General features: G+C 34.6%; 1 protein-coding gene across 1 annotated transcript; it reads right to left on the bottom strand.

Annotated features, from left to right (window-relative positions):
* Nucleotides 1-4278: 4278 nt before the first annotated feature.
* On the bottom strand, nucleotides 4279-12050 carry LOC132553121 (protein dachsous-like). The gene is made up of 4 exons (XM_060217333.1): nucleotides 9411-12050; nucleotides 5819-5947; nucleotides 5022-5148; nucleotides 4279-4826 (listed from the first exon to the last, which is right to left on the bottom strand). Exons 1-4 carry the CDS (start codon nucleotides 12048-12050, stop codon nucleotides 4279-4281), a joined length of 3444 nt encoding a protein of 1147 aa, XP_060073316.1.
* Between the last annotated feature and the right edge of the window lie 294 nt (nucleotides 12051-12344).

Raw genomic sequence — 12344 nt, 5'->3', positions numbered from 1 at the left:
ATAAGCATCTCTAATTATTCAAGTTAAAAACAAAAGATATTTATATGGGATATGTAGTTCTGTGTCTCGTTTACTCAACCTGACCGGGATTTCAGGACCTGTTGTTAAAACTTTTTTTTGCACACTTAAACTTTACATAGGACTTTATACAGGGGACGTTGCATCCAAGTATTTATTTTCTCTTTCCAGCATCGAATATCTTTGAGTATAAGGATCTTTTTGTAACATGTTGAAAATAAATCCCATTATCACGCTGTTTGTACCAGTCTTTATTTGAATCGTTAAACCGTACCACATATCATTTCGGGTCACGTGTCCATTTCTGTTAGAATCATTTTACAGGTCCTCTGATAGTTACATTTTCACCAGCGAAATTTAGAAATATTGAAACTAATTGTTTTTTTTTAACTGTAATGAAAAATAGAGCTTTTGAACACGTTTCATCTTGTAAAATTGACAAAACAAGGAGACTGAAACAAAATTTTAAAAAAAGTATTTATGTTATCAAACAGAATTCAGGAATAACAAATATCGCATGCGTTGCTGATAATTTCGTGACTTTATTCGTACTGGGCACTCGTGAAAGATATTGAAATTATTAGACACATTCGTAAAATATACTTGTTACTACAGATTACTACATGATTAAAATATCCTGTTTTATCAAGAGGTTAAGAAGTGGATGACCTTTGGGGTAGGGTGAATAGGCGAGTGTCTATAGCATATAATAAATCGTCCTCTCCTGTACGGTTAGTGATAGGAAGAGTCGGGCACAGGACAAACCTGTAACTAACTACTGAAATCACCCTCACCCTCCCCTTAACCCGCCTCTAACCGTCTTAACTTGTGGTCACAACAAACCTCTCAACTATAAATCAGAGAAAAAATATCCCGAAAGTATTATTTAAATAAATAAATAAATAAATAAGCATCTGCGAACAGTCCCTAAATTTTTTTTTTCGAAAGTTCAAGAATGAAATTGAAACCTGAGCATCTGTCAACTTGTCGTAAAAATAGATCTACACATTCAATGAAATATAGAGATTGACACTGCTATCACCAATTATTTTAATCCCAAAGGAATTGGATCCGATTCTAATCTGAAGTGGATTTTAAAGTTGTTGATTTTTAGAATACATATGCTGATTTCAGACGAAATTGATTTATTTTCTCCAGTCTGTAAGAAACTGATACGCCTGTTACTAGTGGCGCCCGCAATAAACCCAATATGGCACCATGTTAATATATTTTCTGTGCACTAATTTATCTGAAATCGATTTTTCCAAGTCAGCATACATAATATATGTTGATTTGCTCGGGTTATACGTGTGATAATTTAAGTCCAGAGAGCGAATGCTAATTTCTTATCAATTCTAAAATTGTGTCTCATAAGGACACGCCCATTTAACTATAAATGTTAAATAAACTATCTCAATAAGATGTTTCGTCCAAACTTTAGATTTTTTCATTAAATTTATATAAGTTGAGACAGGGCATATTCTTTTTTATTATCAGTATGTTTAAAGCCTTGTACCAAATAATGCTGTCAGACTTTACAGGGTTACATCATCGTTCGGTTCAACTTTCTGGCGAATGGATGATCGAAAATATTGAAGGCGAAACAGACTTGCTGAATGCTACGTGAAAATATGTCACGGATTTAAAATGTATGCGAAACGCTTCACTCGAACTGTAAACCATACCATGACTTTTGTTTTCTTCTCGGTCCGTGATCGACAAAAATTTAGCATCATCTGGAAACTCCTGTGATGTTTACAAAGAGTCTTGGTGTAATAATTCATATTAAGATTTATCAGGAAGCTTTATAATACTAATGAAAAGAACGCGTCATTTTGGAATCGAACGTCGTGCTAAATGCTTTATGTGATGTTTTGAGAAGATAAATGGCTGAACGTTTTGATTGGGAAATTCTTTATGCGAAATAGCTTGACTTAAAGCAGACTATAAACATTTGAGTACTGCGAGTAGCCCAAAAATGACTTGATATTTGGATCATCTGCAGGCTCTGGTGATGAAAATTTAAATTGTAAATATGTTAACAATCAATATAGCATTTTTCATAAAACATTTACCATTTCGTACCGGCATTCCATGCAAAAAAAATGCAGTGTTTCAGAAAAAATCATCAATGTACATGTATATATTTGTAGAACCCACTTTATTTACGGGAAATCAATTCTCGGGTCGTAGGAAGCTATTACTGTTGGGACCATAAGGGCGTTTTGTTTTCCTTTCAACTCATTCTGCCGACACCAACCATTCCTCAGAGATGCCCAAGACGCTATGTAGGATACCATTTCCGTGTATAAGACAACTTCATCAGTGGGATAGTGACATCAAGTGATACCACAGTGACCTCTATCAACAAAGGTGACATGTATTGTTTGTCACTGAAATTTCATGTCCAATTATTGTATCATTTCCAGAGTTGTTTTCTCTTTGTTATCACATTCAGGGACATTAGGAAGGAAATGCTACTTACTAGAGTCTCCGTTCCTATCTAATCTAATTTTTTTGTATGTGTATGTTTTTTTTCTGTTCTATTGTTGTCCCCATTTCATAATTGTGAAACAACATGGACTTCTTTGTTTTTTTTTCCCAATGAAATATTGTAAAATTATTTTATTTTATTATTATTTACCAAACTTCATTTTTTTCGTTGTGCAAAAGACTGAAATTGGACTGAACCTTGACGAGGCTGTTACTACAGCTGATTATACAAAAAGACAAACAAATATAAATTAATTTAATTGTTTTAATTTAGCTGCTCAATAATTAATCATCATGCACAATTTTAACAACAAAAACAACATATTAATGTCATGAATCTGACAAAACAACAAGGTAACATGGTATTATCACAACATGTATTATTGCAATATCTTATAGTATTACTAAGGCTTTTACAGTTATATTCACAACTCTATGCTTTCACTGTTTCCAAAAATCTACATCTTGAAAATATGACTGAAATATATTGTATAATTCATTTCAACTCTACATGGGTTTGATAAAAAGCAAATCTTTACAAAATATCAACTTGAAATAATGGTCAAACCACAATATTTTGATTTTCTTGAAAAGTAAATGGAATGCATATTTAAAGCAACATAAGTCTCCTTGTTATGAAAATAGAACTATTTATATTAGCACCCATATGTAATGGCACATTGCCATACATATCCTAATAATGAGGTCAATTACACCCTATTGTGATAAATAAGGATCATTACACCCTATTGTGATAAATAAGGATCAAAGAAATTTGTGTCTCTGGTGGACAATACTTTATGTAATGTAAGTTAGCTGTACATAACATCTCCAGTATATAATACAATCTTTACTTGTGAAGAGAGTTATCTCCCCTTAACATTGTACATTGATTTTGTGCAAACATTTAAACTCCTCTTTCCACTAATATTAAGAGATCAATCCTTGAAACAGCTTTCATGTCTTTAAAAAACAGTAAATCTGTGTTTAAGTATACCATTTATGTTGTAGGGATCAAAGGGCTGCATCTGTTGATATCTGTAATGCTGAACCAATCAGGGTATTTTGGGTACAGTATTAAATCATTAATTGACATCAGCTGTGATTAACATGTATGTAAAAAACCCACCACACTGGTAGTGTATGACACTAGTATTGACAACAGGTCTATTTAAATAAATCTAAATTAAAATTTACATTTAATAATTTACAAATTATCTCCACGATATTAGTGAAAGTAATGAATAAATAATTCTATACCAATCTGAACGTGAATAAAGTGGGTCATGCTATTGATGATGTCACAATACCATAAATACGTCAGAATCTAATAAATGAAGGTACATTTTGCATCGTACCTGACATATCTTTTGATCTTTACCCTGGAGCATACATGTTATAATAAATAATTAATATTCTGATGTACCAGACTTGTATCAGAATGTTGATTAAACGGTTAGCAGGAAACTTGTATGGATGAGTACATCTCAATTTTAACAAACATTTATTAACATTCTTGATAGTCACTTATGTTATGGGTTAGAGCTGATTCTAATCATAGATCAGTAACACTATGTAATCATCAAAACATGAAGCAGTGTTTCTATGTCGTTAGTTATCACAGGAGATGAATCATCAAATATAGTAATGTACATGTAACATGCCCACGGTGAAACTTTTGATTAAAATGCACATTAAAGGTGACGAAAAAGGTAACAAAAACTCGTAACAACTGTACACTGACACAAAACATTGCTGCGATTGTTACTACACAACCATATCTTGATGTGGTCGATACAAATCATCCTCGAGCTCTTCAGGATTAATCGTATAACTCCCCGACGTAGTCGTCGCTGCGTCATCGTCATCATCCCTCGAACGACATGTACTTATGCTCTCTGGTCGAAGGTTAAAATAGTCTCTGTCTTTTGAAATGTTTGAATAATTGCCAGAATTATTTGGTTGTAGGTAGTTCCATGTGTTAAAATTTGATGGCTTTGCTTTACTGTCAAGGTAAGATTGTGTATGAGGTGATGAAAAACTAGAATGACTTGGTGCTGACCGCACATAGGGTCCATTTTTTTGCCCCTTTTGCACTGAATTAGACACTAATTTTTTCTCATTTAAGTGCTCTGTACTAATGGAATATGGCCGATGTGGTCCCATGAATGTTTGTGATGGGTAGGGCCTGTTATTTGAAATCTTTGTCTGTATCTCTGGAGGAATCTTCTGTTTTCGCGGCGGAATGTTTGGAGGAGAATGGAATGTCCCAATATGAGAATTGTAAGATCCGCAATCAAAAGATCTTGAGTCATCTAAAAATAGAAATAAAATCAAATAATTAATGCATATTTCAATGATGTCATCTCTGAATTCCAAAGTAGTCACATGGACAAAATAGAGATCTAGTAATATCATTTATATGTAGACATGAACCGTTCCATAAATCAGTTATATTGTCTCCAATGGAAATGGTTAAGGCCATAAAATTCTAGCAAGTATTGTCTCACCTCCAGCATGACTGCTACTAGGCACTTCATCTTCACTTCCGCCTCTCCCACTGTCGCTGGGAATTGTCTCCCCTGAAGTATCGCTGTTGCTGTCACTAGGATGAGCTACCCTTGGTGGAGCACTTGGCTATCAAAATATGAAGCATGCAAAAACTAAGTACAAAAATAACCATTTTAGTCAGTTTTAGGAAAAAATTATATTTTGTCAGAATTTCTTTCATTTGGGACAGAAATCATACTTATTTTGATGATTATGAAGCATTGTTGACTTTACAACCTTTTATGGATGAGCGATCTTGTGTAAAATCCTAGGACGTCCCGCATGACATAACACTACACTACACAGTTAGGTAATATTGATTAGGTCCCCACTAAGATCAGATGTGACAGTATTGTTTCAGCAGCCACAACGACGTGTTCACAGTAAATTATTCAGTTGGATGTTACCTGATGTGTAAAGTCTGAAGGCACGACTGTCTAGTTATACGTTATGCTTTACTACATATTTAGTTCTGCTAATGACATCACCATGACAACTTGTTTTTATTTGAAGCTAGACAATAAAATCGATCGTTTGACGGCTAGATTACGGAAAATTGCGATATCAGGATTTGATCTAAAATGAATCATCCTAACTGATGAAATTGTATTACAAAACTGATGTTCGTTTCTCGTAATTTTGAAAAAACCTGATCCACAAGTTTGGAAATATCAAACTTAAAGAGCAGTATCCATGACAGTTGACGTCCACAATCTTGTCAAAATACTGATTTAATTGCATTTTTAAGTTAGCCTACCTCTTCTTGGTCCTGCTGATGGCTTTTAAACAACAATTGTTGGAGATGCAGGGCGTTAAGTTGTGCAGTTTGTTCTGTATTTTTGCGGTTATTTTCTGGAGCTTGTACAGTGTCGTAGAGGTACATACCCTGTAAAGAAAAGAAAAGTATTTTTAATGTTTGTCCAATATATCATATTTATTACATGCTAACAGGCAGACTTCCTTTTCAAGAATAAATAATGGATTACAGATATGATGGATCCTAATTATGAAATATCCCACAAACTTGATCGGAGAATGTCTTCATGAATATTCATACAGATGTAATTAGTTCATGATTAAAGTATATAAAGATGATGTGTTGACAATGTCGGTGTTAGAGGTCGAGAGAAATTACTTTGAATCCTGGAGCATATTGTTTTCAGAGTTATCTAATAAAAACATAATTCCGTCAAAAATAAAATTTTTAGATAAAATACGATTATACCAAGTAGGTTTATCTTTGAAATTTATTCCAATACTTAACTTTACACACATTTTATTCGAAATTAGAAAAAAAATGGATTTTAAACACAAACAAACATGCTTTAAAGTTCATTACCAAGCATTGTAATAGTGATAGTGATATTGTTGAAATCAAAACAAATTAATCACGCTATTTTCGGATACATTTGGCTGAATCCTCTGTCACAGATATTCCGACAAGTGCCATTTCCTCGAGTAAAAAACAAGAAATCATCCAGGTGATTTAACCCCCTTTCAGAAAAAAAAGGTGTGCTTGTTTTCATTCAAATACTATTTGGGGTAATAATGGGTTTGAATTACAATTTATTGACAAATTTTTCACATAAAATTTGAATTAAAACACTTTGAAATGACATGGACATTGACATAATGAGTGTATCGCATGTTGCCTTGCTATATGTACATAGAACTTGATTTGAAAATGTAACGCTATCCTTATAATACAATCCCTGGAAGTTTTAAAATATTAAAAAGCTTTTACACACATTTGTTATATTTCATTCCCATCGATTTGCAATAAAAAAAAACCAACAGTTATCAGTTAAACAAGTGTAAAAACTGACAAAGTTTTGAATTTGAATCCAAATTTATATATTCTCATTAAGCAGTGATACGTGACACAGACAGGAATGGGTAAAATCAGCACGAAGATAACTGTTAAGGCTTAAGAATGTTAGAAAAATACTGGCCACCAATTAGGACTAATGTCCAGCTTATTTCCTGCCTGCTTGAGTATTCCTATCTCAAATAAAAACATTTCACGCTAATGAATTACCTCCCCTGATTTATTTGTATTTACCTGAGAGATTAGTGGAGAGTACTTTATCTGCGCTGTATAGACCCACTCTCAGAGCAGATTTAAATTAAAGGGGCAGGCGGTATGTGTAATGAAAGGCCGAGACAAATGTATGGAACACTTCAGAAATATCTATAGGGTGAGGATAATTTCATGCCAAACACAAACATATACCCGTATATACAATGTTAAAATGGGCAACAGCTGGGCAGTACTAGAAATGAAACCCAAATGAAAACAGGAACAATGTTATTGTATAGTTTAACCTGGTCATTAATGTCTGCGACCCTGTTATTATATGTAACACTGAGATTTTATCTAGTTTAGAACTCATGCATGTTGTATGATCAGAGATTAGCTGTGTATAACCAGAATTATGATATACATGTATTACACAACAGGATATCATTTTTCCTGTGTTAACATATAACCCTCAGTCTACATGTCTACCTGTATCAAATTTCAATTTGTAGTACAAGATTAGATTAACCAATTCAAACCAAATTTGAAGATTTATAAGATGTCATCTACATATGTGATATTGATACCCAATTATTTTTTCAAATATATTTTTGCCTACATATCAAATGATTCTCATTAAAAACAATAATTATTCAATACAGTAGACCTAATTTTTAGGTATCACTGCTATATCTGAATTGGGTCTGGTTACTTTAAAAACATTTGCTGTATGATCACTCTGCATAAGTATCTGTGGGACTGCTAGCTCCCTAAAGCTGCATATAGCCAGAAAATTCAAACTGACCATGACAAACTGACCGCTTCAAATTAGCCAATGAGAACGGAGCTGTTTAGCTTGTGGATTACATATATATCCTTTTGAGTCCTGTGGGGGAAATAAATCTCTTTATCAACAAAAACAGGTCCCGCCTAAATCTGAAGAAATTAGACATATCACAGCCTCCAGGCAGCTAGAACCAGCTTTCTTTTTGAGATAGTAAGAGTATAACGGGGTGTATTAGCACCAATTTGTTCATGGTTTAATGTATGTTTGTGTTTTCATCTCTTTAATCCTTCCTTAAACTTAGACAGAAATCGGATGTAACAAAACTAAGTATGAATAATTAAAACAGGACTCAAAATAAATATAAGTATCTTTAGTGTCAAAAAGGTGGAGTTGTTTGTATTTAGATTTATAAAATAAATTCTGACTGTGGTGTAGCTGTACTACCAGAGATCATCAGAAACATTTCATATCTTTTACTTCCTTTGCCATCCAAAACCTTTTCTGCTCATGTCCTTATTCCAAGGACAAACATAGTTGATAACTTGATAAAATACATTTACCATAAAATTGACTAAAATATATCTCAAATTAATTAATAAAAAATTGATTGATATTGTAATGTTTATACAGGATTGCAACCATCATATACAAATTTGGCATTTTCACCTAAATTCCAATTGTTCAACAAAAAACAAAAAAAAAATATAAATGATTTTACAAGAAATAAGCCAATGATTGAATCAACGAGGAAAAAGAAACTTTTCAAAACAATAAACAATAGGAAGTAAGATAAAATGAGAAATTGTTCCAAAATTTCATCTGCCGTGGACTAGTACAGAGTGTAGCCTGTTTTCCCCCAAATCTCTAACATCGCAATGTACATCAGTCACCATGCTGTAATTGTCGAGGGGGTGTCACCTCCATCCATCAACACTGACCGGAGGTCAAGACTGAGGTCAGACCAAGTTTTATCCCTGACAGGGGGCGACCATCTTGTCTACTAGTTAGCTCAGTACACCGCTCAATTACCCCTACTTTTTATTCCCCACAATTTGCTAAAATTTGGGTGAAATGTGTAACTAATTGTATTATGACTGTAATTTAGTTATGTTAGATCCGATCATCTAGTTTATTAGAAAAATATTTCAATCACTAACTATTATTTATTTGAATAAAATATTTCACCTATAATTCATACATGTGTAGTACATAATGAGGGATTTTTAATTCTTTGTAACTATTTAAAAAATTTGGGAGAGTTCAGTATAATAATTGATGTAAATTTATAATTTAAAAATATTTCAAACTAAATGACAAATTGAATTAAATTGGTATTAATTTAACAAAGGTAATCCATTTCCTCTTAAAATTTTACAGATCTATTGATTAATATTGTCTTTGTAATATAGATAATCCTAATCCAGTAATTAATTACTAATTCATGCCTTATTTCTCCTGATTAAATTCTAGATTAACATTATTCCCAAATAATTGAAGGAATAAACTTTCTCACGATATGAATCTATAAAGGTATGTACTTACCGCCTTGGTATCTGTAGTTATCGGATACTGCATATTCATGCCTTTATTGTTGCCGTCTTTGAAGCTAGTACTTGGAGAAAATTTCACCTCTTTCTTTCTTTCAGTGAATTCTGCATCAAAGTTAACATCATGTTGAGATGATGCTGGAGATGCTGAATAACTATTTGGCATTGGAACACCAAGAGGACCATTCTGCTTTCGACGATTTCCATCAAACTTTTTCAAAAAGAAAATGGTCAGAATGATAGCAGTTGACACTAAAACCGTTACTATGACAACAACAATTGATATTGTGATGTAACTGGTAGACTCTTGTTGGGCGCTGGCATTTGTGGCATTGTTAACGGTAATAACTGCAGTAAGTTGGGCACACTTTGCTCTAACTGGGTTACCGGCATCCTTCACACATATCACCAAATTCACAGATTTATCTTTACTGATGGGGTAGTTCCTGTTCAGAAACAGCTCCCCTGATTCTGGATGTAAGAGAAACATATCATCATCATTGCCCTCATGTATGTAATATGTCAGCTGTTTGTTAGAACCCTCGTCAACATCATAGGCCTGAATTGTGGTGAGTGGGAGTGAGGTCCCAGACTTGGACCATATCGTATGATTGGTTTTATTGGGGTAGATGATCACAGGGTCGTTGTCGTTTGTGTCCATCACATACACAGTAACATAGGCTGTACTATTAAGGGGCTGCTCCCCGTGATCTATCGCATGCACTACAAAGTTATACTGACTTTGCAACTCCCGGTCCAGCTGCTGACTCGTTTTTATATCTCCATTTGGATAAACAATAAACGGCACCAACAACTCATCCTGAGGAGAGATGAAGTATGTAATCCGTGAGTTATCTCCCTTGTCAAGGTCAACTGCCCCCACTTTCCCCACAAATGAATCCGAGTCTTGGTTTTCCGAAATATCGAAAGCGAAAATTGTTTGATTAAACACAGGTTTGTTGTCGTTTTCATCTTCCACAACAACATACACAGAAGCTGTTCCTGTACGTGGTGGATCACCACGATCCACAGCTAACACCTTGAACTTGAAATCAACGTTTTGTTCACGATTAAAGGAGTTTGTGGCCGTGATAACTCCAGACTCTGACTGAATTGCGAAGTTTGACCCGGCGTCACTGTGTAGATAGTAGTGGACTTGGGAATTAACACCCTCGTCAATGTCGTGCGCCGATACCTGAACAATCTTGTCACCGACCTGGTTATTTTCAACAATTGTGGCTGTGTAAGGGTTTTTGATGAAGATGGGATCATTGTCGTTGTCATCCGTAACAGATACTGTAAAGTTAGCGGACACATTCATTACCGGAGAACCAAAATCATGACATGTAACTGTGACGCTGTGGTAGACTTCAGTCTCCCTATCAAGCTCCTGGTTGAGCAAGATTTTAAACCCTTTTCCTGGCGGAATACTCTCTGTTTTAAAGAATACACTAGAGACAATACAATCAACACGTCCATTCTCTCCTTGATCTGAATCTTCAACGCTAACATGTGCCACAAATGCACCAATATTAGCAGATTCTGGTATTGACACAACATTTCCAGATCCTGACAAAATGTTGATCCGAACTACAGGTGGATTGTTGCCAGAATCTTCCACATAAACATTTACTCTAGCCTGTGTGACTTTCTGGGTATCGCCGTGATCTGACGCCTCGATGATCATGGTGTAACTTTCCCCTGGTTTGTAAGTTAGCTGGGTAAGAATGTACAGATCTCCAGTAGTCTGGTCAACACGAAACAAGTCCTGAATATTTGTGTCCGTTGTCGGAATTATCCTGTAGGTCACACGTCCGTTATCCCCTGCATCCTTGTCAGTAGCACTGACCCGTTGGACAGAAGTGTTTGGGAGAGTGTCCTCTTTGACAGTGACATTGTACACAGACTCGCTGAATATCGGGGGATTATCATTCATATCTGTTACCGAAATATTCACCAACATTTGGCCACTATTGGGGTTTGGTCCCCCGTCTTGTGCCGTTACATAGATCTGATAGAATGATTGTAACTCTCGATCAAGTGCCTGCCTCACAATTAACTGTACCAGAAAATTTCCATCTAATTTTTTTGTCACGTTTAAAGTGAACAGGGAGGAGACTGGAGACAAGGTGTATTGCTTGATTGAGAATTGTAGACTCGTGTCATTATCAGTGGCTGGTATAATATCATACACAGAATTTGGAGCTGCATTTTCTGGAATCTCTAGCTTCCAGTTGGTATGTTCAAACACTGGGACATTGTCATTAGTATCTTCTACAACTACGGTTACCGTGGGGAAGAAAATTTCCTGTGACATACTCGATCGAATAGCCACTTCAAAGGTGAGATCACATACAAGTGAACAGATGGCATCGCGATCAATTCGTTTCTTCACTCTCAAAATTCCAGTTTGTATGTTCAGGTCGAAATAATTTGTATTTTGATTAGTTTCCAAAAACGAAAATTCCAAAGCGCTGAATTCCTCAGTTGTTCGATTTTCATTGAATTTCCCAGCAAGTGCTATGTTTCCGACCATATCCCCGATCGGAAGCTCCTCAAAAATCGTAAAACTGATTTCCGCACGACATTGAGTTACCCAAGTCACCACGAGCACCAGTAAAGTGAGATAACACATGATGGGAGTTATTTTAAGACACTTTATCCAGATTTACTGTTCCACCATAATCCTTTTCTATTTCTTCACCACAAAAAATCTGTAAAAGAAAATAAGAAATCAATGTCAGAAAAAAATATTCAAAATTTGAGTAATTAAATTTTCAGAATTAAATCTAAAAACTATGAGTTAAAGTAAAACATCCAATTGTGTATTGTTTATTTTTATGTGTTAATTATTGATTAGTAATGAGAAATAGAGAATTCCATATAACATTTACAATAAGTCAGGAGATTTACATGTAGACAGTACAAG

Source organism: Ylistrum balloti, unplaced genomic scaffold (assembly GCF_031769215.1).
Source record: "Ylistrum balloti isolate Yb309-2 unplaced genomic scaffold, AGI_CSIRO_Ybal_v1 Utg370298, whole genome shotgun sequence".
NCBI lineage: Eukaryota > Metazoa > Mollusca > Bivalvia > Pectinida > Pectinidae > Ylistrum > Ylistrum balloti.
The sequence above is the reverse complement of the archived record's forward strand: the minus strand, read 5'-3'. Positions and strand labels throughout refer to the sequence as shown.